Source organism: Amblyomma mixtum, chromosome 8, assembly GCF_055824585.1.
Source record: "Amblyomma mixtum isolate Tamu chromosome 8, ASM5582458v1, whole genome shotgun sequence".
Classification (NCBI taxonomy): domain Eukaryota; kingdom Metazoa; phylum Arthropoda; class Arachnida; order Ixodida; family Ixodidae; genus Amblyomma; species Amblyomma mixtum.
The window spans coordinates 112,935,892-112,962,687 of record NC_143019.1 but is presented as its reverse complement, the minus strand read 5'-3'; the positions used below and the strand labels follow the sequence as shown (position 1 = coordinate 112,962,687).

Below are 26,796 nucleotides of genomic sequence, written 5' to 3'. Positions count from 1 at the left end.
TTTATCTGCGTAGGTTGGAATGAAACATGCGTACGGCCACTGCATGGCTGTAACAGGTCGAGGGAAAACTTGAGCTTCATGGAAATTGTTCTCGGAGAGGGAAGCAGAAGTTTTTTCCCTCTTGCATGAAGACTTACAACTGCAGCGTTTTTTTTTTTTCAGGCATGGTGGTCGCGCGTCGAAAACAAACCACAGAAGCTCATTTGTTTCAAAAGTAATTAGGCCGGTATCAAAGCAGCTGGAAAGGTATGCAGGCCACGAGTCAGGAGCTCTCGACACATTTTGTGCTTCACTGGGTGACTCGCTGAACTGCATATGGGTAGAGATGTAGCCACGCTGGAACGCCTGACGTTAGCAACACCGACGCGTGCTCAGGAATCGCCTTCGAGTGCGCAGAACGGCTCAGAGAACCGCTAAACTCAGACGACACGGACTAAACACAGTTGCCTGTCTTGGTAGAGAGAAGGTACGCAGATGGGTCTTGACACACAAATTGAACAAGAGAGGAAAAGGCCTCAGGGGGCTTGCCAACGTTTCGACAAGAGAATAAGGTAAACCTCCTCCTTTTCCCGGACGGAGACTAGTGCCCTTGTCAAAACGTTGTTAAGCACATTGCGGCTCCTCCCTCCCCTGTTCATTTTGTGTGAGGCTATGTTCCAGTCATTTTTGAGCTTGCACGTCCAATGTCGTCTCCATTTTTTAGGGCTGGTTGGAAAAATGTTTGCATCGTCGAACGGTTACGCAGAGACCCGGCATTCCTATAACGGGCGCGATAGTTTATGGCTTATAGGGGTTTAATGTCCCAAAGTGGTTCTCGCTATGAGGGACGTCATAGTGAAGGGCTCCGGAAATATCGACCACCTGGGGTTCTCTAACATACACTGGAATGGCACAGTACGCGGGCCTCTGGCATTTCGCCTTCATCGAAATGCGACCGCCGCGGCCGGGACCGAAACCGCGTCTTTCGGGTCAGCAGCCGAGCACCATAACCACCGAGCCATCAAGCCGGCTCCCACGGGCACAGTAATACGTGCCTCCAAGGCACTACTCCGCTGCTTGAAATCTTCTGGCCTGCACGATAGGCTGTCACTTCAACGAACACTGACTTTTTAGTGTGACTTCAATTTTCTGCTACTTTCTTTTCTCTTTCTTTTTTTTTATCCCCCCCTCCCCCCCCCCCCCCCCCGTATAGAGTAGCAAATCGATTATTCTTCCGGTTAACCTCCCTGCCTTTCCTCTTCTAGCTCCTTCTCCTCCTCCTCCTCCTTGAAAGAAAAAGGTCTGAATATAAGCTACTCAAAACAAAAATGTAGAGATACCTATATATAGCAAATTGCATAATTACTCGCTTATCTTTGTTATTCGTCGTTAATAGGAAAGATTCGCCGCATAAAACAGCGAATAATCCATTGCTATGGGCCAGAAGTCCTAAATCCATGGAGGCTCAAGTTAATAGAATAACAAACGGACACTAGTGAGGGGATTTTAAGTATATAAGGCTGAGATGCGTATTTATTTTTTACGCTTCAAGAACTTTTGTCGCAAAAAAGGGCTGACTTTTTTTTTCGTGTTGTAATAATCATGGCCTACTTTTATTTTCCAGCACCTAAAAGATCCCGAAAGATCACTCCACCTCCTGCCGATGAGGAAGACGGTAAGTAATTTTGCGCTGTAGAATGAATGTAGCACACAAGCTGTTCTGCTTAAGGAATTGGCCGTCTCACTTCCTTCTTCTCAGAAAGCAAGAAAAAATATAGAAAATAAAGTAACCATTTCTAACATTGCGCCTTTTGGACCTGATTTGAAATTATCCTGCTTGCTCTGCCGCGCTTAGGAAAGAATCTGGTTGGCCCGACTGAAAAAGCAATTTTAATTTTTTCAGGCTGCCACCGAAAATTAGCCCTCGTTTTCGTATCAGTAACATGTGCCATCTTTTTTCTTCCCAAGTGCACACAAGAGAAGGATGTACCCAACAAAAAAAAACAATACCAGCACATGAACTGGCAGCCTCCAATCCATGATAAATTAATCTGGGACGATCTGGAAGTTTAACATTTTAAACTAGATGAGCATGAACGCATTTCATTATCCTTTACTGCATTTTTGTCTATTCCAAACGTACACAAAGATGTCTCTGAACACTAATGAATTTTTGAAACCACAGTATGCGACATCTGCAACGAAAGGCAGTGTCGTTTACGGAAGCAATGATAAAAGGTTGGTCGCAAACAGTTTTTGGAAACTCAGAAATAAATGTTTCCTTAACATAGCCACATCAATTAATAGACGTCTTTTTGTGGTAAAAATTGTGCCCGAAGTATAGGACTTACTTTCACAAATGTCTTATAAATTCCAATGACAATATAGATGCATAGATTGCAACCCTGCCAATTTGCAGATTGAAAGCAAATTTACTCTTGCGCCGAAATTTTCAGTGATGAGGGAGGAAGCTTTTGGTGATTCATCGCGCAATATATATGGCGCTATGTAGAAGGCTTGCTCATTTCTTGCACCCACCACAAGGAGTGGCTTTACGGATATGGCAGCGTCATATTCCTTATGTATGCCTGTCGCAAGTGGCAAATGGTTTCATAAAACCTTCATAAAACGAAATACATAGTTTAACCGGCGACGAAAACGGGAACACAAGTAGTACACAGGACAGCGCTCAACTAACAACTTAATTGTAGCATGGCCTGCCCATTTAACGAAACAACTCATGCGCATCAGGCGACCAAAATAGCCAAGTAGAGTCTAACTTAAAAAACTCAACCTTCGGCCAATGTGTAGTCAAATATGCAGCCTATTTCTTTCATTCCTATACGAGCACATCAATTTCCAGTAGCTTAAATTCCTTGTTGACACTGAGGGTGCACTGACGCATATGTCACTGCCTTGCAGCCTAACGTAAAATGCTACCAGTATCTTTCTTTCGTCTCGGTTTTTTTTCTTTTCCTAGTGTGTCGAAACAGAGGACACCCTTCATTGCCTACACTGAGGCGGAATGTTGTTGAGACCTGACGCATTTTTTGTGATAATTATTATGTTCGCGTGCCCGGTCATTCACGCATCTGCCGGTCTGACCCGTATAAACCTTGTGTATACTTGTTTAGGTTACGTTCTACGTCGGTGTTTTGGGCACCTGATACGCATGCGTTGTTTGGTCACCTGGGTACGCCGTCTTTCAGTAAAATACTTGTTACTCCAGCGCTGTCCTCCGTGCTTTTTCTTGTGTTCCCATTTTCGTTGCTGGTCACATCATATTTGGTGTACAGAAACTAGGTCCATTGGTTACCCTCTTATTACACGACAATAATGTTGTCTCAGATATTGCTCTCAGGGCGACAGCACCGCAGTGTAGATATACGGGGAAGTTGCAGAACTTGCAAAATTAGTAAAGATACTGGCTTGAAAGCAGAAGCCGCCGAAATAAATAAAGACGAAGATTCTGAGATGAAATTCAAGCGAAGAGTGCGCAACGTCTTCACGCATTGGAGTCAAAAACTGAGCAATCGTCCGAAAAGGTAGTGTATAAGAATGCGTATGAAGTGGCGAAAATATCCATAGCATCAGCCCCCGTGGTCCTTGTTAAAAAAAAAAAGGATGGGACATTGCGGTTTTGCGCCGACTGCCGTCGCATGAGTAACGTCACGAAAAAAGATGTTTATCCTCTGCCAAGAATCGACGACGCCTTGGATCCCCTCTGCGACGCTAAATATTTCTTTTCCATGGACCTGAAGTCGGGGTACTGCCAAATCGAGGTCAACGAGAGGGACCGCGAGAAAACGGCATTCATCACACCACACAGATCATACGCGTTCCAGATCACGCCTTTCGGTCCTAGCTCCGCACCAGCCACTTTCCAAAGACTCATGGACACGGTTCTCTCCTATATTAAGTGGCACATTTGTCCTGTGTACCTGGACGACATGATTGTCTTCGCTCCAAATTTCATGGAGCACCTTGATCGCCTCGACGCAGTCCTGCAGGCTACAAGGTCCTCTGGCCTTACACTTAAAGCCGAAAAATGTCCTTTTCCGTACGAGGAGCTGAAGTTCGTCAAGCGGTCATTGCGAATCGCTTTTTTTCGTCACCCACGGTTTTTGTATGACAAAAGCTGAAATAAACTTGACGTAGTCAACCAAGACGGCGTCCTTCTGGATCCAGAGAAAACCGCTGCGATTGCGAATTTTGCGGCGCCGCGTGACCTGAAAGAAGTTCCCCTCTTCGTCGTGTTATGTGCATATTACCGCCGGTTCGTCAAAACCTTCTCTAAAATTGCCGCACCCCTTACCCGCTTGACCAAGGCTGATGTGCTGCTCACCTGGGGAATCCCGCAGGAGCAGGCTTTTCAAGAACTCCAACGTAGCCTTCAGACACCACCCGTACTGGCGCATTTTGACGAAAATGCTGACACAGAGGTGCATCTGGTTCAGGTGCACAAGGGCCAACAACGCGCAATCGCCTACGCAAATCGGGCTTTGTCCAAGAAGGAGGCCAACTGCTCTGCCACCAAAATAGAGTGCCTCGCCATGGTATGGGCAATTTCGAGGTTTCGTCTGTACCTCTAAAGGAGACCTTTCAAAGTCGTCACCGACCATCACGCACTTTGTTGGCTAGCCAGCCTCCGGGATAACTCAGCGCGCCTCGCAAGATGGAGCCTACGCCTTCAGGAATATAATGATGCTGTGACTTAGAAGTCCGGCCGTAAACGTTTAGACGCCGACTGCCTTTCCCGTGATCACGTGAATCAGCTCCGGAAGGCCATATTGACGACGACGCCTTTGTGAACGCCCTCAGTCCCACCGACTTTGCCGACCAACAGCGCACTGACCCGGATATCCGAACTGTACATGACTTCTTTCAAGGTACACGCGCCACGCTTCTTAATGCCTGCAGCCGCGCTTGTTCTTTTCTCTGCCTCCGTGACGGCGTTCTTGTCAAGAAGAATTTTGTCCCGAACAGTCGCCAGTACTTACTTGTCGTACCATCAAGCCTGTGCGACGAAATTTTGCACGCCTGTCACGACGAACCCTCTTTTAGCCACCTCGGCGTCACTCGAACCCTCGCCAGAATCCAGGAAAGCTACTTCTGGCCTTGTAATGCGCCGCCGTGACGCATTATGTACGAACTGGCCGGGACTGCCAGCGACGCAAGGTTCCGCCTCTCAAGTCTGCTGGTTTTCTCAAGCCCATTCCAGCGCCGTCCAGTTCATTCCATCAGATTGGTATGGACTTGCTTGGACCGTTCCCTACATCCAGCTCTGGAAACAGAGTAATCATAGTAGCTACTGACTACCTGACGCGCTACGAGGAAACGGCAGGTCTCCCCAGTCGCACTGCCATTGAGATCGCGAAATTCTTCGTTCATCCAATTGTCCTGCGGAACGGCGCACCAGAGGTTCTGATCACAGACCGAGGGCCTGCCTTCTCGGCTGAGTTAATGCAGCGCATTCTTGTTCTGAGTTGCACTCAGCACCGCAGGACAGCCGCCTACCATCCCTGGAGAAACGGATTAACGGAACGTCTCAACAAGACACTTGCTGACATGCTGTCGATGTACGGTGACATAGAGCCCAGAACATGGTACAACATCTTACCTTATGTCACGTTCGCGTATAACACCGCCGCCCAAGAAACCACCATGACACCATTCTCTCTAGTTTACGGCCACACGGTAACGACAATGCTCGACGCCGTGCTTCCCCATTTAGGCGACCCCATAAGTGACGACGCTACCACTTTTTTGCAACGCGCCAGGATGCTCGCCAGCTCGCCCGGTTGTGTATTCATCGACAGCAAGACCGGGTGCACGCCGCTATAACCTGCGCCGAAGAGATGCCGAATTTCTGGCAGGCGACCTTGTCTGAGTTTGGTACCTGATATGACGCCGTGGACTGAGCGAAAAACTCCTGCGCCGTTATTTCGGTCCCTATAGTCCTCCGTTGTGTCGGCGAGCTCAACTGCAAGGTTGTCCCTCACAAGACGCCCGAACCCCAACGACGCAAGCGCTCCGAGGTTATCCACGTCGTCCGCCTCACACCTTACCACGCTAGGACGCCCTGACCTTGTGTCGTGTGGGGGAAAAATCGGTTCGATGCCTCTCGAACGGTGGGGGGCTAAGAGGGCAACGAATATTTCGGAGGAAGCAGTGCCTGGCTCGTGCTCTGTCCTCGGCCGTTCTTTCTGACCGCTGCGATGCTTAAGCCTTCGGGCTTCGTTCTTGATCCACCCGCAAGGCTACTTACCTACATGGCAATATTTCTTTACTGGCTATGCTTGCCCCTACTCCGCTTGTAGAGATACATATTTAACCTTTCCGGCCTTGATCCTCTTACATGAAGGCAAAGCAGCAGCATTGTTTGACAACATTTGACTTTCAGCACAGGAAGTTCCAGAGAGAAAAATAGAATCAGTACAAAAAGAACCTCATTATAAATTTGATATAGGCTCCATTTTACACACTTCCGTACTATCTGTCATGGCTCAAAGAGCTTGAGAACCCCAAATTTGTGTACTTCTAAATCAAACACCGAGCAAGGCAGAAATTGAGGACAACATGTCATGTGCGCGTTCTGACACTTTTCTTTATTCACAAACTACTGGCTTGGGAGAAATGAGAATTTTACGCACTATTTTAACATTATTTCCGTCAATTCTCTGCGCCCTGACATATAACATTATTATAGCACGTAATTGGTTACCTGTCCGCATTTAAGGACGTCATGACTCAATATTTAGCTGGCTCCGCAAGTAAAGTTCGAAAAGGCAGCTTCAAGTAGCTGTTTACCTTTTCTTAGGCAGGAACATAGCACCTCAGATTTTTTCTCGGGGTGACAACACCGAAGAGATGCCGCTATATACACCGCTATATACACCGTAGTGTATGTATGCAGAAGGGGTTGTAGAACTAGCAGAAATAGTAAAAGGTGCTGGCTCAAAAACAGAAGCCGCTGTAATAAATGAAGATGAAGATTCAGGAGTGAGATAGTAGAAGAGGAAAAAGTCGAAAATTAGAATCGCTCTCAATCACCGCAAATGTCGTGGACGAAAGAGCAACATTTAGTACTATGCTTCAACAGAAGCCTACCACGTTCTTGAAGTGCTGTCGGCAACACCCCCCCCCCCCCCCCGCCCAGAAGATAGCGCTGCAAGCGGGGATAACCTTCAAGATCTGATACGCGCAATTGTTCGCGAAGAACTTCGCCGACTGCTGCCATCCCCAACGCAGCCGACGCAGGGGATTCAGTTGGCGTCGCTCACGGACATTATTCGTGCAGAAGTACATCATGCACTTGGCTCCCCGTCACCAACGACACCAACGGAAGCTGCAGCCATGACCTACGGCGCAGCACTACGCAGTCCTCCACCTCGACGAGACCCCCCCCCCCCCCCACGGCCCCCAAGCCCTCTTCGACGGGCACCAGCTCTACAAGAACGACGGCTCCTAGCTTCCGCACACACACATTACGAGCGACGCAACAGCTTCAGGAAATGCGACGAGCGGAGGACTCCCAACAACCACCCACTGTGTTTTCATTGTGGACAAGCCGGGCACATACTTTGCCGCTGCCCGTACAGACGCATCGGCCTGCCAGGTTTCGCCATCTACGCCCCACGACCGCTCCCCGACCAGCGAGCACGGGAAATCCGCGACTACCTGCGCAGAGGGGAGTACGTATCGTCAAGCTGTCTTTCCCGCTCCCCGTCGTCGTCCACAGCACGTTTTGCACCACCGGGCCGCAGCTACGCCGCGGCTGTCTCCTAGCTTCGTGGTGGAAACTAAACAAAGTAACCTGTGGAGGTCAGGTTGCTTGCCGAGGAAACTACGAAGATCCTCCAGTGACCACGCGGTATGTAGACGTCACACCCACTACGCCGACGCCGAATACAATGATAACCTCGACCACAACGCGAACCAGCTTTAAAACGACGCCGCCATCAAGCAAAAGCTTCCACCACATGCCCCACCCATGATTCACATACCCGACGAAGCCATGACCCGACGCCGAGGACGACATGCAACGCCAGAGCCAGGTCATCCGACTTAGAAGTGGTTATCGATGGCCGAAATTTACCACTCTATCGACACAGGAGCCGATTATTCGGTGATGAATAGACCAATCGCTGCGCAGCTGAGGAAAGTGTTGCACCCGAAAAGTATGAGGCCGGCACGAGGAAGGAGATGATGAATTTACTGGCTGGAGTGCTAAGATGTAAGATGGCGTGCAGCTGAACGGTGCATCTCGCCGGCACGAGAGTCGAGCTCCATTCGGAGGAACTTCGGCGTCATCGTCTTCGGCGGCTGGTGCTGCTCCTGCTGCGTAATGCCGCTGCTGCTGCTACAGTAGGCCCCCCGCTAGTGAAGGAGTCCGGTGAAGCTGGAAGCCGGAACGATACTTTCCGCTGCTGAGGGGTAGCGGGGAAAGATGTCGGAGGAGGGCAGCCGGCCCGTTGGGGCAGAGAAACCACACATGAAGGGCCAGTGGGCGGGGCGTCTTCTGTGAAGGCTGGCTTCAAGCGGTCGATTGAAATGGTGTCGGTGCGCCCATGAATGTCCACGATGAACTTCGGTGTTCTTTCGAGTACGCGGAATGGGCCGTCGTAGGGGCGCTGAAGCGGCTTGCGGACAGTCTCGGCGAACAAAGACGTATGTGCAAGTCGCTAGTTCGGATGGAAGGTGTGAAGATGGCCGAGATTGGCGTCGGAGATATGGCGCTCGGAGATGACGGCAAAAATGGCGGAGCTGCGTCAGGTAATCCGTAGGGTCGGGACGTGTGGACAAATCGGTAGATTTCAAAAAATTCATCAGGAAGACGCAGGGGCTAACCGAAGACAAATTCTGCCGGAGTGTGACGAAGATCTTGTTTTAGCGTAGCACGGAGGCTGAGCAGAACCAGTGGTAGGGATGCAGTCCAGTGGGTAGTGTCGAGTTGGGCAGGGATGTTTTAACGAACGATGGAAATGTGCGATCATGCCGTTGGCGATGGGATGGTAAGCAGTAGTTCTGATTCGTGAAGTGCCAAGTAAATTCATAAGGTGATTAAAGAGAAAAGATTCAAACTGGGCGCCACGGTCGGTGGTGATGGTCGAGGGAAACCCGCACCGGGAGACCCAACCGGCGACGAATGTTCTGGAGATGGTGTCACTGGTGACGTCAGGCAGAGGGAACGCTTCGGGCCAGCGAGTAAACCGATCGATGCAAGTAATAAGATATGAATGTCCCGCGGAAGGTGGCCAGGGGCCAAAGATATCGATGTGGACGTTGTCAAAACAGGCTGACGGCGGAGGGAACGAGCCGAAGGGAGAAGTCGTGTGTCGCTGAGTTTTAGACTGCTGGCAAGCCAGGCAGGCGCGGGCCCAGGCACGCACGTCCTTGTTGATGCCGGGCTAGACGTAACGTTTTTTGAGAATATGCTGCGTGGCGCGAATTCCGGGATGGGAAAGGCCATGGAAGGCATCGAAGACAAGACGTCGAAAGGTAGAGGGGACCAAAGGGCAGGGAGTGCCGGCCGAAGTGTCGCATATGATGGGGACGGGGCACGAAGGGAGGAGAATTTCACGGAGAACCAGCGCGCCAGGGTCCTTGCGGAGGCCCATAACTTCGGAGTCATGTTGCTGTGCTTTTGGGAGGTCGGCAAAGGCGATGTTCGGTGATGGAGCAGCAGAGGTGAGGGAAGCAGTAACACGCTACAGAGCGTCCGCCGGGGCATTGTCAAAACCCTGCACATATCTGATGTCGGTCATGAATTCTGCCACGTACGAAAGGTGACGAATTTCACGGGGTGAGAACTTACCGCTCCCCGATTTGATGGCAAAATGAGTGCTTTGTGGTCGGTGACGATGTGGAATTGCCGACCTTCTAGGAGGTGCTTGAAATGCCGCACGGACATGCACATGCCAAGAAGTTCACGGCCGAGAGTGCTGTAGCGGCTGTCGGCAGCGGAACACTTGTGTGAGAAAAACGATAGAAGGTTCCAAGCACCATCCACGAGCTGGTGCAGCACGGCCCCAACACCGGAGTCGGAGGCGTCGGTCATGAGGCGTAGGGGTGCATCAGGGCGCGGTTGGGCAAAGAAGGTGAGGTCGGAGAGTTTCGCTTTGGCGGCCCGGAAAGAATCGAGAGCAGCTGAAGACCATTTGAGTTGTGCGGAGTTTGTTTTCTTGCCTTGAAGCATGTCTGTCAATGGTTTGAGGAGTGCAGCACAGTGAGGGATGAAACAGCGATAAAAATTGATAAGGCCGAGAAATTCACAGAGCTTGCGGATTCAGGCAGGCTGCGGAAAGTCTTGAATAGCCTGGACTTTTGATGGGAGAGGCCGGATGCCGGAGCGGTTGACACGGTGACCAAGGAAGTCAAGCTCCGACTTGCCGAATTCACATTTTGCTCTGTTGATGATCAGGCCGTAATAAGAGAGCCGTTGAAACAGCTGCCGGAGGTGTTGCAAGTGCTGCTCTGTGTCGCGGCTGAATGCGAGGAGGTCATCGATGTAGGCCATGCAGAAAGGTAGACCCCGTGTAGCTGTGTCAACGAAGCGTTCAAACGTCTGGCTAGAGATACGGAGGCCAAATGGCATGCGGAGGTATTCGAAAAGGCCGAATGGTGTAATGATTGCAGTTTTGGATACATCGGATGGTTCTACAGGGATTCGATGGTCCGCCTTGACGAGATCGATTTTAAAGAAAATTGTGGCGCCATGCAACGCGGCGCTGAAATCCGCGATGTAAGGTAGGGGATAACGGTCTGGAACGGTAACGTTGTTGAGGGCGCGGTAATCGCCACAGGGCCGCCACTCCCCTGGGGATTTCTTCGGTACGATGTGTAGAAGGGACGGCCATGGGCTAGATGAAGGTCGGATAATACCGAGCTCCAGCATGTGTTCGAACTCGTAGCGGGCGATCTGTCGACTGGCTCGAGCGTGTGTGGGTGGTGCAGTGGTCACAATGTGATGCGTGACAAACTGGTGACTTCGGACGCCCGCTGGAACACTCGCTCCCACCGTGGCCAACGCCGACGACAACGCCTCCACCATGCCTGGTGATGGACCCTCCGGCGCAGTCCCTGCGCTGTCCCTTCGCTTTCCCCAGTTCTCAGCCTCCGATCCTCAGCTCTGGCTCGCTCAGGTCAACAGCCAGCTCAATATTGGCCGCATCACTAGCTAGGCGCAGAAGTTTCATCACGTCCGGGTAACCAGTTTGTTGCACCCGAAAAGTATGAGGCCGGCACGATGAAGAAAAAGATGGATTTACTGGCTGGAGTGCTAAGATCTAAGATGGCGTGCAGCCGAACGGTGCATCTCGCCGGCACGATAGTCGAGCTCCATTCGGAGGAACTTCGGCGTCATCGTCTTTGGCGGCTGGTGCTGCTCCTGCGGCGTAAGGCCGCTGCTGCTGCTACAAAAGTAACGACCGCTTGGGACAGCCCACAAATTCGCACCGCAAGGGGCCACTTCCTTAAGCCATCAGTGCGATGGACAGCGCGAGTGACGCAAGGGACATACCTATCCCGCGACCTTCGTAGTGCTACGACAATGTTCCCGCGAAGAGATCTTGGGCATGGATTTCCTTACTGAGCATCAGGCAATCATCGACCTGCTATCCAAGCTGATCACACTTTCCACAGAAGAGGCCATCCCGTCTATGAGAACTCCGGAACATCACGTCGCACTTAGTGTCCTGGAGGAACAAGTGAGTGTCCCACCCCGTTCAAGAATCATCTTCACCGTAGGCGCCACGGAAGCCAATAACACTGAAGCTATTATCGAGAGGAACATGCAGTTGCTTCTCGACCAAGGGATCGGCATCGCAAGAGGCATCGCACATATCCACAAAGGACAAGCGGAAGTACTGCTGACTAACTTCAGCGAAGAATACCGGCACGTTAACAGAGGAACGACGATTTCTTTCCTCGACGAAATATCCGACGTACGAGACTTCTTCGCCTTCTCCGACCCATCCGTAGAAGATTCGCCTGGTCAAGAGAACTCGCCCACTTTCGACATAAACCCAGCCCTCTCCCGGAACAGACAAGACCAGATCCGAAAGCTCCTTCGAAGCTACAACGAATGCTTTTCGTCCTTGCCGAAAGTCCGACAAACGCCGATTGCCAAGCATCGCATTGTAACCGACCAGCATGCCCGACCTTTCCGTCAAAGCCCCTACCGAGTGTCGCCGCGAGAACGACAAGCCATCTGGCGCCAAGTAGAAGAAATGCTGCGCGACAACGCTATTCAGCCTTCAAAGAGCCGCTGGGCGGCACCCGTGGTTCTAGTGAGAAAGAAAGACGGTGCACTTCTATTCTGCGTTGATTACCACCGCATGAACAACATCACAAGGAAGGAAGTCTACCTCCTCTCCACATCGACGACACACCGGACCAGCTCTGCAACGCTAAGTATTTCTCATCGATGGAGCTCAAGAGCGGCAACTGGCAAATTGAAAAAGATGACAGAGATCGTGGGAAGACCGCATTCATCACTCCAGATTGCCTTTTCGAGTTCAAAGTGATAGCGTTTGGTCTCTGTTCCGCACCAGCGACATTTCAGCGAGTAATGGATACAGTGCTGGCAGGCCTGAAGTGGCAGATTTGTCTGGTATATTTAGATGACGTCGTTGTCTTCTCCTCAAGCTTTGAAGACCACATCAGAAGGCTTCGGATAGTACTAGATGCAATTAAATCGTTCGGCCTAACCTTGAAAGCAGAGAAGTGCCACTTTGCCTATGAAGAGCTGCTGTTTCTAGGCCACATTGTTAGCAAGGAGGGAGTACGCCTAGACCCGCAAAAATCAACTGTTATCGAAATGTTTCCACCCCCGGCCGATACGAAAGCTGTGCGCACATTCCACGGACTGTGCGCGCATTACCGACGATTTGTCAAGAACTTTTCACGCATCACCGAGCCACTGACCAACCTGAGAAAGGCAGGCGTGCCATTTAAATGGGAAGCACCGCAAGTTGAAGGCTTCAAGGATTTCAGCGCCGTTTACAGTCCCCACGGATCCTCGCGCACTTTGATGAAAACGCCGAGACTGAAATTCATACCGACGCAAGTAGCATGGGCCTAGACGCTGTCCTCGTTCAGAAACCTGACGGAGCGGGAAAGGTCATCGCATACGCTAGCCATTCCCTGTCCACAGCCGAGGCTAATTATTCGACAACCGAGACGGAGTGCCTTACCATCATCTAGGCTACGTCGAAATTCCGCCCCTACCTGTACGGACGACCATTCAAGGTGGTTAGCGATCACCACGCGCTGTGCTGGCTTGCCAGTTAGAAGGAACCCTCCGGCCGCCTCGCTTGATGGAGCCTGAGCGTCCAGGAGTTTGACGTCACCGTTGTTTACAAGGCCGGACGCAAGCACTCTGACGCCGATTGCCTGTCACAAGCCCCTGTAGATGCACCGCTGCCGGACGACGATAAGGACGCCTTTGACCCATTACCTCCAGCTCTTTGCACAACAGGAACGCTCGGGACCCGACCTAAAATGCCTCATCGAGTACTTGAACGGCAAGGTTTCTTCACCACCCGCCTCGTTCAAGAGAGGATTGTCTTCGTTCTGTTTAGAGAATGATGTCCTCGTGAAGATCTTTGCAGCGAACAAAACAGCCTACCTCCTTGTTGTACCTAGCCTACCTCCTTGTTATACCTGCAAGTCTGCGCGATGTTCTCCAGGCTTCACACGGCGAGCCGAGAGCTAAAAATATCGGGTTTTCTCACACTCTCCACCGCATTCAGGACAAGTATTACTGGCTCCGACTGACTGTCGATGTCGCAGATTATGTGAAAACCTTCGGAGATTGTCAGCGACGAAAGACCCCTCCAACCCGACCAGCAGGATTTCTCAATCCCATTGAAACCCCCTCAAGGCCCTTTCAGCAGATCAGCATGGTATTGCTTGGCCCTTTTCCTTAGTCCACCATCTGGAAATAAGTGCAACATTATAGTGAATGTGTACCTGGCCCGCTACGCCGAAGCAAAAGCCCTACCGAACAGAATAGCAGCAGGAGTCGCCAAATTTTTCGTGGAGTGCATTCTTCTTGCACACGGCGCCCCCGTTGTGGTCATCACGCACAGAGGAGCAGCATTCACGGCGGAACTAACGCAAGCCATCCTGCGTTACAGCTCAACCAGCCACCGGAGGACAACTGCATACCACCCGCAGACCAACGGACTGACCGAGCGCCTCAACAAAACCATCGCCGATATGCTCGCCATGTATGTCGATGCCAAGACCTGGGCCCTTATCCTGGCTTAAATCGTCTTCGAATACAACACCGCAGCGCTGGAGACCACCAGATGACACCTTTTAAGCTCGTCCATCGCAGGGAGGCCACGACCACGCTAGACGCCATGCTGCCCAATGTTACCGAAGAAGATAACGTCGACATCGCCGCCTACCTTCAACGCGCAGCAGCCTGAAGACTTGCCATGTTACGGATCAAAGACCAGCAGTGGACCGACACCAGACGCTGCAACCTACAAAGACCCAACGCGAAAAACAAGCCAGGAGACCGAGTCTGGGTTTGGACGCCCATTGGCCGCCGCGTACTGAGTGAAAAAATTTTGCGCCACTATTTTCGCCCGTACAAGGTTCTTCGTCGGCTAGGTCAACTGGACTGCGTCCCAGCGTCGCCGCGTGCGACCAGAAGTTGTCCATGTCGTCCGTGTAAAGCCATATTATGCACGCTAAAGGACACCGTGTTCCCACACCCAGTGTACAGTTTCCCACAATCTGTTTTTAATTGATTGTAGCCGCATTATATTCTAAAGCATCGGGTCGATGCTTCTTTGAGAGGGGAGTAATGCCGCGAATGTTTGTAGTGTTTGTTCATTCTTCAAAGCTTCCGGCACGCCGCTTTATCGCTTTGTTTGTGATGCAAGACGCGCCTAGATTTATCTCCATTGATCGCATGCAGGCGGAGACGATTCCAGGTTGTTCTGGCTAGTAATTTTCTAAGTTTTATCTGGAAAGTTCGCTATCAGCTTTAAATAGAGCATGGCCGAGAGCGGTCGGCATTCTGTTCGACGAGCGCTGACCACGCTTATTGCTACGCCGCCGCCGAGTGATTCACTTCTTTGCGGGCGCAAGTCAGCCCAAATAAGGAGTTTCGTTTAGAAGACAATTTCGCAGTTTTCCTATTCGCCGGATTGCAGTCTACGCTACGTGACAATATATTATCCCTAAGGATTTATGCTATCAGCTCCCGTGCTGTAGCAGACGCCTGTATGCTGAGAGTTTGACTTGTTAGCGATGACCAACTTTTCTCCCTTCAGTTCACTTTGACTTGTTAGCGATGATCAACTTTTCTCCCCTCAGTTCACTCTACCCTGAATCTATATCTTCATGCAGGTAAAGGTAAATCGGAACGACAACAGAAATTGGACACTTGGAACGCAGGTACGTTTCTGCACATGGCCACTCGTTTAATTCGATGCGCCTCCTAAGTAACTTAGAATTCTGAGGGCACTGCCTCCATACTTTTCCTGAATATCAGGATAATGCCGTCACGCTAAACGGCGACAGCATACGCTCAAAATATTGATCGGGGCTGTCGTTCCAAACTGATGAGGGTATGAATGAATGGTGACACCTGCACGATGTTAAACCACAACTCACCTGGACAATGCGATTAAGTACATTTTGTGCGGTGCTATGCACACTGCTATGCCATGTGCAGTTTCATTGTGAGGAGCAATGATTTAACAAAGGTGTCGTAAACAAAGGTTCCACACTCTCTCCTTTATTAATCAGAGCTGCTTCTGATGCGGTATTGAACGTTCAATAAGGAAGAACTTGGCATGAGACTTATCACACAATATCTGAATGGCCCTCAATTATTTGATGAAATTGCCGCGGAGTTAAGTACGCGGAAGAATTCAACGCAGGATTGGGCGCCTAAACATTTAGCGTTCTACGACGTGTTTAGAAACCGGAGTTCAGTAAAATGCATGCGATAGGTTGTCGGAAACTAACTACTGTTTATCGCAGGCAGTGCAAAAACAGGGGAATGTATCAATTTTTTTTTCTAAATAAGCCAAATATACCTGAAAAGCAGCTGATAAAAAAGTCTGAAGTTTCTTATCTGTATAAGCAGTAGTGAAATCCACGCTGTTATTTAATGTGTTTCACATGCAAGTTAGAAGAACGCTAGGCCACCATGCAGTAAAAAATTATGCACACATTCTGGTCAATATTAGCATGTAAACATAGCATTTCGTTCTTTTTAATGTCTAATAACTTACGCAGTCTTGTTCTAGAAACTGTATTTCTACAGGTTTAAGCTAAGGTCTCTTTCTTGAAATAATGCAGCAAAACAGTTATGCTGTGTATTGGGCCCCAAAAAAGCATTGGAACATTCATTGTGAGCATGCACTGGCGCTATGGTGTTTCGCAAACGCAAGCAAGTAAACATGCACAGAAGGCTTTTTACACAAGCGTTTACGTGACAGGCTTCTGTCCCTCTGTGCTGACTTCGGCATTAGAAAAGTAAACTAGCTAGAATGAATGGATCCGAAATTTGTTCAGCTTCATTGCCGCATCCTAAATTCATGATTAGTAGCGAAATTCTTGACGCGGACAGGACACAAAACGAGAGGACAACCGCAAGCCCTGCCGTTTCCTGTCTGCATCTGCTATTTCGCTATTAATATCAAATTTAGGACGTCAGTAAATACTAGCTCAACTAAACACTATAACATTCAATGTAGCAGAGGCGCATTCCCGCCTCCTCGGTGACGGGCTTAATCATCACTTTGTTATCGCCGCCTTCTTGGTTCTGTTCTTCCGCCGTTCTCTTTATATCTTAGGCAGTCAATTGTAAAGTAGCGCTGGGGAAGGAATAAATCAAAGCACGCTCGAAACAGTCCAAGCTAGGAGCCTTGGGCTGATAAAATGGCGCTCTCTAGCGCATATGTCTCCTTTTAGAGCGCAGCTCTTGGGTGGCTGTTCCCGGCTTGCGCATCGCCGTCGTTCTCGCCGGTGTAACCGGCGCAGGTATAGTAAAGCGAAAAGCGCGGCGAAGCATAAACATTGGGCGATAACGAAGGGAGGGTGTGAGTGGAAAGGCGGAGGAGGATGCAGCGGTGGAAGAAAGGCGGAAACGAAAGGTTGAAAGTGGAGGAGGAGTGTACGGCATAGCAGGTTCGAGGGGTCGCGATTTCCGAAACTTCTTTACAAATAGTACACATACCGACAACAAGCACTGTAACTACCGGCGGTTAATCAAAGACAACTTAGTGAAAACCCAAAAATCTGATACACAGCCCAGAGGGGCTCAAATGTAGCTGCAGAAAGCAGTATAACTGCGGTGACGGATAATCTAACCAGATACAACGGTGAAGGTTTGCGTTTTCTATTTACAGTGACTAAGATTTGGCATCCCATTTTTAGGCGCGCACCTCCTTGTAAACAATCTGAATCAAAGTTAAACAACGCCACGCGGTAGCTTCAGGCAGGTTCACGATTTGAACCGACATGGTTAAATTGCTCAGCTTGTGTCGGAGGCACTGGCACATTGGTTCTTGTATAAGTAATGCACCTGTCGCAGTATAACCTTCACTTCCTGCTGCTCATGCTCATCATCGAACAGGAGCTTGCCCGTCTGAAGGGTCGCCCCATAGAATGAGCAGCATGCTGTCCTCTGGCGCCATTTTCTCTCAAGCGTGGAGGCGGAGTGTATTCACGGAGTCGAGGCTAGAAATGGACCACACTGCCTGCTGCGTTTTCTCTAACGTTGTGATGCAGTTAATGCAAGAGCTCCAAGCGGCAGTGGAGAAAGAAAAAAAAAAACTTACTCAAATGAGAAGTACGTGCGCCAGCACGTCGCGTTTCATTGCGCTTTCGGTTAGAGGCTAATGTTCCAACGTCACGATTCAGGCAAAGGTGGGAGAAGTCGTTAATTGGGGATCCTAGTGCTAACTATAATACTTAGAGGTAGTATAATAATATGGGGACACTTAAAGCCCCTCAATCGGGCACTGCGTTATCGGTGTTTTGTGGATGCATTGCGCGCGGAAGGAAGATGATGAACCCAGCAACATGCAATGCACAGCGCGGGAGAGTGGCAGTTCAGCGCGAGGGGCGATCGGTTGTGGCGATAGCACAGTGGTCTCGTCCAGTGGTCGGAGAAGCTAATTGGTTCGTGCCGCTGCTGCCCCGAAACTCGGGCGCAGTGCAGTCGAGGCCATAGATTACTTCTGATGTCCAGCTGGCTTCAGACAAACATGCAAGTTTTTCGAGATTGGAAGTCTCAGTGTTATCGCCCTGAACGCGAAGCTGAACGCCGGCCGCACTGTCGCCCATACTAGAAGGCCACTGGCAATGCTTTTTCTTCTAGGATGGAAAACGAGCGGAGCGACACATACGGCTCGAAACGCATAAGGAAGCACACTATTTACGAATAAGAATGATCGACCAATAGGATCTCTGGTCGATTGCTTCAGAGTGTTCGCCTTTTTTGTTTCACTTGCGCCCGTGCCATCGCTGCCCTAGAACACGTGGACATCAACATCGTTTGTGCAGACAGAACTAGCTGACTTTGCTTGTGTGCTTTCTTCCTACTGGAAGCATTCTTTCCACCTTGGCATGCCTAGTAGGCATGTAGTATCAGCTTTTGAATTCGAGTTATAAACATTAAGTAATATGATAGAAAGCTAATATAGAGTCCCTAGGAATATATGTTAGCAGCTCCCATGCAGTACGAGACGCCTGGTACGCTGAAAGTTTGACTGTTTGCGACGTTCAGCTTCTCACCCTTCAGTTCAATCGATCCTGAAAATACTTAATCGTTCTTCACGCAGACGAAGGTGAACCGGAACGCCGACAGAAATTTGCTGCTGGGCACAAAGGTACGCTTCTACACGTCGCCACTCGTTGAGTTCGATGTGGCTACAAAGCGGCTTAAAATTCCGAGGGCGCTGCCTCCATTGCTTTGGGTGAGATGTCAGAATATTGCCGCTACGCTCATCGACGAATGAGTACGCTCAACATATTGCTGGAGCTGTCGCTACAAACTGATGAGAAGAGTATGAAAGAATGATGACACCTGGAGGATGTAAAACCAAAATGTGTCGAGATGCATACAAGACAGAACTCACCTAAGCAATGCAACTAAGTACATTTTGTGCGGTGCTTTGAACAGTTTTCTTCAGGTGAGCAATGATTAAGCAAAGTTGTCAAAGTTGGAGGCTAACAAAAATGGTTCAGCTTCAGTGAAAGACACAGCAACGAGCTATAGAAAGAAAAATGATAGCTGTAACGTTAAGGCATCGGAAGCGGACGGAGTGGGTTATCCATCCCTTTGCTAACGTCGCCTTCTGGGTTAAGTTCTTCCGCCTGTCTCTCTTCATATCGCACGCAGTCAATCGTACATTAGCGCCAGAGAAGGGTTAAATAATTGCGACGAACTTTAGAGGCTAAAGTTGAGAAAGGCGAAAGCCTGAGTGCTGCATTCTGCTACACGATTGTTCACTTCACATTCTGTTGGTGCGTTAATTAACTGCATATTAATGACGCTTAATCTTTGCCTTTAGGAGTGGAACGCGACAGCGTGTTGTAGCGCTGCCAGGGAGTCCACGGAACGCCACCACCCGTTCGGCGCGATGCGTTGCCCTTTGAACGCAACACTTATTGAGGAAAAGAAATGGCGCTGTAATTCTCTGTCATCTCGGTGGACACCTGAACCGCACCGTACAGGAAGGGACGGTTCAGTTATATGGGGTTTTATGGCGCATAAGCAACTAGGGCTATCATGCGCCAAACAAAAGGTTAGATGATGTTATGTCAAGTGTACAGAGGTTACATTATAATAGATTTAAAACATTGGCTTTCTTTAGAAACTTACAAACAAGTGAAAATTCGACAAGCGTTTGCTCGCCTAAAAGCAATGCGGTATGAAATGGAATGTGTTCATTGTAAAATACCGTAAAAAATTTTTTTCTAAGTTCTTCGAGATGTAAACAAGAAATTAAAATGTGATTTACTGTGAGCTCCTCACCACACATTTCACACACAGGTTTGTCTTTTTTTGTTAATAAGAAGTTATGGGTGATGTGTGTGTGACCTATGCGTAAACGACATAAAATTACTTCGATAAAACGTTCTTTATGGCGGCATGATTTCCATTCTTTTAAAATGGGCTTTATGGTATGCAGCTTGTTGCGTCCTTCATTTTCCCAAGAAGCTTGCCACTTGGCTTAGTCTGCTAGGAAGGGACGAAGTGGGAGTGAGAGAAGAAAGAAGAGCCGTAATGAAGGAAATGAAAATTGTATTGGAGGAAAGGAAATTGCGCAGTAACTGTCTCACATATTTCGGTGGACACCCGTCAAAATTCGCGCGCAGTGACATCACGACCATTTCGACCAATCTGAAACGCGGAAAAATTTGCTAACACGTCTTCGTCACGACAGTATGAGCCATTAAAGGCATTCGCGTTAATAAAAACACGCTCGAATCCAAGCTACGAAGTTCAAGCTGATAAAAGAAGCTCTGACGAACGGATCTGGCTCCTTTCATAGCGCAGCTCTTAATCGCCTGTTCTCTGCTTGTGCATCGTCGGCGTTGTCCTCGGCGTAACCGGCACAGGTTTAGCAAGGCGAAGAGCACGGCGAAGCATGAAAATGAGGCCATAACGAAAGTGGGACGAGAATGAAAAGTTGGAGGGAAAAGGAGGAAGGGGGGGGGGGGGGGTACTGCTGAAAAAATGCAATATGAAATCGTGATGTGGAAAGTGGAGGAAGGGCGTACGGCGGGCGCAGCTTTGAGGTGTCGCGCTCAGCTTGCGTCGGCTAATGTGTAACGACTTTCTAAACGTATTTACAGATAGCCGTCATGCTGAGAACGCGCACAGTAACTGTGTGCGCAAAAGCGTATGCCGTTGATCAAACAAAAAAGTTATTGGAAGCGCAATAACCAAGACACACCAAGGGTGTAGATGTAGCTGCTGAAACCAGTAACGCCGTGGTGACGTGTAATAACACAACCGTGAAAGGTTCAATTTTCCATTTACAGTCATTCTAATGAGGACAGAAATATATGGGATCCCATTGCTAGGTGCGCACCTGCACGTACACAATGTGAAACAGCACTAGGCGGCAGCTTCTAGAGATTGTCTGATTTCAACCGGCATGGTTATATGCTTCAGGTGCCGTCGGAGGCATTGGCACTTTGGTTCTTTTTTCAAGGATGCAGCTTCGTAAACCATCACTGTCCCTGTCCCAATATAACCTTCACTTCGCTATGCACGAGCTCATCCTCGTATAGGTGGTGGCCCGTCTTAAGGGTCGCCCCATAGAAAGTGCAGCGTGCTATCCTGTGCTGCTGTGTCCTGTCAGCGCAAAGTTTAACCACGGAGCCGCTGTGCCTGCAGCGTTTACCGTAACGTTGTGGTGCAGTTCAAGGAATAGCTTCAAGCGGCAGTGATTGAAAAGGACACAGCACACAATAGGAAGGGGAACAAATACTAGAAGGTCATTAAATACGCTTTCTCTTCCAAGTTAAAACGAAGGGCGGAGTACAAAGGGCAACAAACGCATGGGGAAGCACGCCATTCGCGAATCAGAACGATCGACCAATGGCATCACGGGTCGATCATTCTACTCGTGGATCTTTCTCGTACAAGCTACGCCGGTTTCTTCACTGGCGCTGGTAGACATGGTAGAAAAGGTCGGATGTTTGTTTGTCCTGCGTTTCTCTACGGGCCGGGCTCCGACATGTTACAAACACATAGCCGAGCAACCTACGCGCTGGGCTTCTTTCATCTAAATGTGCTAACCCTCTCAGGGACGTGTTCCACAAGCGTATGTTCCCCCTGGCACACACACAATTTATAGAAATAAAGAAGCTCCGCGGCAGTAACTCCTGACTACTGCGATTGATGCGACCTCTGTCTCTATCTGGGTACAGGGGAAGTAAAAGGTTCCATCTTGGAACCAACCGACACGCTTCCCGAACACCCAGTCGTATGCATCGTGAACAGCCATGCCGTCATCGAGATCAGCTATCCGCAGGACGGGCTGTGCGACGCCGTCATCTTCAACAAGATCTTCTACCACAGCGGCCAGTTGTCCGTCGGGAAAGCAGGTGACTCTAAAAACATCGTTCTTAAGCAATGGCTCCTGGCGAGAGTGAGTTTGGTGATGTTGGTATCTGGAAAGATTCCGGGTAATAGCTGCAACTGTCAGTGTGGTTAGACAATTCATGCAGAAATGAGAAAGTGATTACAAAACTTCTTAGCGCATATTTCGGCGCACTTGGCTGGCACGCGATGCAATCTCCTACATGACGGCGTTCAGCGCTACCCGCCAGCAATGGCCCGCATGCATGGCGGGTCATTCCGACGCAAATGCAAGCCGTCTACGCATTTCACTACCGTTACCCCTGCCACGCGCAATGGTTGCGCCTGTGTACCGTTAATCTCTGGTGTGGTGACGGTAGTAGAATAGCGTTGTAACGGTAAGCTGAAACGATCCGTTTACTGTGCATGAGTTTAATTCTGCGAAGTTACTTTACAATGTATAATGTAGTGAAACATTGAGCGTGGGTGCGAAACCCAAACTAGAATGTTTTTTTTATAATATAAATTCTGACTGGAATGTACATTCGGAGCCAATAGCATTTCTGGCCGTATTCTGGGAGCTCACTACATCCCTGTGGTGCTTGCCACTAATAAAGTGTGCGGAAACGTCCTTAAACGCCGCAGCGGCGGGACAGCTGAAAAGGTATATAGGGGTGATAGCTTAAGAGAACCCTACAGGAGCGCTGTTTGGATGCTGATGAGTTCCAGGGTTGCACGTCTTAACGGTCCAGTGCCTTAGTATTGCCAGTATCTCGGATCCAGTCGCCGAAAAGCGACGGCGAGAAGTTGTCAACATGCAGTCTTAACAAAAAGGAGTTCTTCGAGCACTGGGTTGTCAAGCAGAAGCTCCAGGCTTGCATGGCGCAGCAGTGCAGAAGTGCACGTTAAACCCTGAAAAAAAGCGGGTTTTGTTAGTGCTACGCATCCACCAACACTCCATTCTTCAAGCCCGTGCCCTGCACTCGAACCTGGCTTGCTCTGCGGAATAATCAGCTGCCCTGCATTCGTTTTTCGAGCGTTCTTGTTGCTTCTGACAGTTGATGTTCAGCGAATGCATGTCACATGGTCCCATAGCGGCAGGCCACTGTCGTTTCAGCCATGGCTTGATTGCGCTTAATTTTCATACTGACCAGAATTTTATTTTGATATCAATCAGCAAAACTTTCTGCAAATATGACGCATATTCTTATCCCCATTCCCTTCAGCGCGCCAGGGCGTACCGACACCGGCGTATTGACACAATCGGGTAACTAGAAGTGTTCGACACAACTTGAATTCACGGTTTATACGACTGCCACCAAATCGATTCTCTTTTTGCTTATACTTTAGCCTGTCAGCTCCATCTGAACGGTCTCCATATATTCTTTCTCTTTTCAGTGCGTCTTTGTCCAACATTTTTTTTAAATAGGTTAGCGTTTTTGGGAACTTCGAACAACTTCATTGATTAAAAAGAAAAATCCTCATAATGAACCACAGTTGCTATCCCATAGCGACGAGAAGCGTCAATATTGCGGCCGCACTTTTTGTTATTTTATACACGAAAGAAAGCATCCACTCTGCTCACGCGCAACCATCCCCCCCCCCTGGCTACAAGTAGGAAAACAAAAGCATATCGTGTCAGCTTCTGAAGGAATGTTTTTGTACATCTTTTTTTCTATGCACTTACTTTACTACATAACAGCTGATGTTATTTAGAAAGCATTGTGTTGGCAACGAAACCTGGGTCGGCATTGACTTGCAGTAGTGGTCTCAACAATCCGAGATGACTTCACCGTGTATATAAATGAAAATATATAAAGTTTCACCAAAAAGTATCGGGAAATGAAGCAGGACTTTTAGACTTTAAGCGTAGCGCGCAGCCCACAGGCCACAAAACCGCGCTTCTTCTTAACGAATAAAGGTGAACTTAATATATGCGTTTCCTTACGACTGCATGCTAACGAGCAGATGAGTCATTAGAAAGGAAGAGAAAACTAAAAAGGAAATGAAGATGATGCAAAACAATGTTCTTTTTTTTTCATTCAAAGCACAAGTAATCTTAAGTGCAAATCATAACTTTTACATAGCCGTTCCGAGCAATATGGTCCCAATTACCTCTTTACTGTATGAACTTTCCTGCGTATAAAGGTAAACTACATTTTAGTATAAATTTGACTCCTGTTTGTTTGATTAATTTGTGTAGCAAATGCTCCGCATGTATCACAGTTCTTCACAGTTCACAGTTCTTCGCCTTGTGGCGAAGAAGAGAGGAATGTTTTGACAGTTTTTAGTTCACAGAGTTCCGGCGGGAGCCCTTCCCGTGGTTAACTAAGGTCATGCTAACAAGAATGGAAAAACGCCTTAAAACAATCGCCTTCCCAATCGTCAAGAAATTATATTTATACGTTTACCACATCTCCTTCGTCGAAACTCATTCCGATCTTCTTTTCCGTTATTTGGGGAGCGACGGCACATCCTCCACAGTGCCCACCCATACATGACCGCTCTCTTTGTGCAATAAGCGAACTAGGCAGTTCTCTAACGGTATAAGGCGGCGATGTAGATCCTAGAAAACAATTCACAATACAACAGTTGACTGTGATATTTATCACAGCGCATCAGGAAGCGCGCGCATGAACGTAGGAAAGTTATTTGCTAAAACAAATCGAGCACAAAAAGGATCGCTACAGAGTGAAGCAAGCGCAGAAAGACTTTGACCCTACCTCTTTCCAGAAAACTGCTATTAAATTCTTATGACTTCATGGCGCCTGTCGCTTTTAACGGCTGCTCAGTAGGAGAATTCGGTGAGGTACCCGGCGTCCACGTCCCTTTCTAATCTCGTAAGCGACAACACCCACGTTCACCTTTCTTCCAAAGTGAACGTGTGGGTAAAGGCGTACATCCAGATACTAATGAGGCCCAGTAGACAGCGAAGCGGAAGCTTTCAACAATGCGCGAAGTACGAATTAAGCGATCCCAAAGACATGGCGCTATCACGTCGATGCGGTAAAACTCCGTTAATTTCGATTTCTCGGGACTGGAGACAACACCCGAATTAAGGGAATGTCGAATATTAAGGAGACAGAAAAGTCAGCGCCGCAGAACAACATGCATGTTGCTTTAAAAGAAAAACAAAAAAAATCACAAGAGGCTTTCGCTCCACTAAACTCTAATAATGCAGAAATTCAGTGTGGCGACATCTTGCGAAAGACTGTTCGTCTTGTTGCGAAACGGCGCGTTTTGCGCCTACGTTGCGCAAGTTTTGGCTACTTTCACCACTGCATGTGCCTAACGCCTTGAGCATTGTTTGCGTGCATTGTTTGAGTGCATTGTTTGGGGTATCTAACGCATTCTTTGCGTGCTATAGGCGAAGTTGGCATATACACTCTAAAAAAAAAGGTAGTTGAGGTTACTACATTTTAGGGTAGTAACGACTGTCACATATATGACTACCTAGGTAGTAACTGTACGTAGTAACTGCAAGGTAGTAACGTTTACTACCTCTCAGTAACTGTACGTAGTAACTGCGAGGTAGTAACATTTACTACCTCTCGAGAGAAAACACCTTAAGAAATAATCTAATGACTTTTGATATTAGAATCGTATGCATATGAGATAGTAATAGTGCAAAATAAGAGCAAAAAAAAACTAGAACAAAAACAAAAAAGAAAAAAAATCCCTGCTTTCAGGAGGATTGGAACCGCGGACCTTTGACTTTCTATGTTGAAGTTGTTTCTATCCTGTTTCTATACTTTCTAGCCTACCACGCTAATCACTACGCCACGCCATCAGACGTTAACTTGTCAACTTATGTGCCGTGATATGTGCAGCCACAGTTGTTTCTTGTTCTTTTCATTGCGTGTAAATGTAGCAGCAGCATCTACATTCTCGCACGGGACAACAATGTTGTTGAGAAGGACCTTTCAGTGGCTGATGGCCAATGACATAAGGAAATCTTCTGTGTTAACGAAAAAGAGTCTCTGCTGAGTTTTTATTGTCGAAAGACATGAATACCTCACTTCGTGGTGACTTTCTAATGTGTCACAAGGAGTGCATGAACATGACATCAGAAACTCAACGCCCATTTTTGTGCATCTTGTAGTAAACCAGAAGGAAAAATGAGCACAAGTCAGGCACAATAGCTTGGGGTTGGTGAAAAAGTGCAATTAAGAAATCAAACTAAAGAGTGGAACACATACGCGCTGCGTATATTGTATTGAAAACAAAAAAACAGCACTGGCAATTTTGTTAGATTTGCTGCCAATTAGGAAACCCTTTTCATTATATAAAAACATGGGGCATTGAGTAGCAATGTCACCGGGAATGTTAGTATACGTACATGTGCATATTCCGATCATCCATTTCCAGATCAAGGTAGTAATGGATACTACCAGGGTTATAATGAGGTAGTACAAGTGTAGTAACTGCCAAAAAAACGTAGTAACAGCAGAAGTTACTACCTTGTTACTACTTAATTTTCTTTCCAGTAGTAACAAGGTCGTAGCAACATAGTACATAGGTAGTAGGGGTTAAAAAAGGTTGGAACAGCATCCGTTACTACGTTTTCACTACCTTTTTTTTCTAAGAGTGTACGACTGATAGGACCGGACGGGGTGTACAAATTATGCAAGTTTCCAAATTTATGGGGGTAAATTAACGTAACTTTATTGCGCTCCGCAACATTCTCCCAGGGTAGGCGAATCATCTGAACCTGCTCCATGATTTAAAATCTTTTACTAAGTTCC

General features: G+C 48.4%; 1 protein-coding gene across 1 annotated transcript in view; it reads left to right on the top strand.

The window, feature by feature from the left end:
* Positions 1-26,796, top strand: part of LOC149333975 (uncharacterized) — a 61,016-nt gene that overhangs the window by 16,260 nt on the left and 17,960 nt on the right. Inside the window, exons 5-8 of the mRNA XM_089556145.1 lie at positions 1,604-1,654; positions 15,349-15,396; positions 18,798-18,845; positions 21,901-22,077. Of these exons, the coding sequence (XP_089412271.1) occupies positions 1,604-1,654; positions 15,349-15,396; positions 18,798-18,845; positions 21,901-22,077 (324 nt within the window). The remainder of the gene's footprint in view (positions 1-1,603; positions 1,655-15,348; positions 15,397-18,797; positions 18,846-21,900; positions 22,078-26,796) is intronic.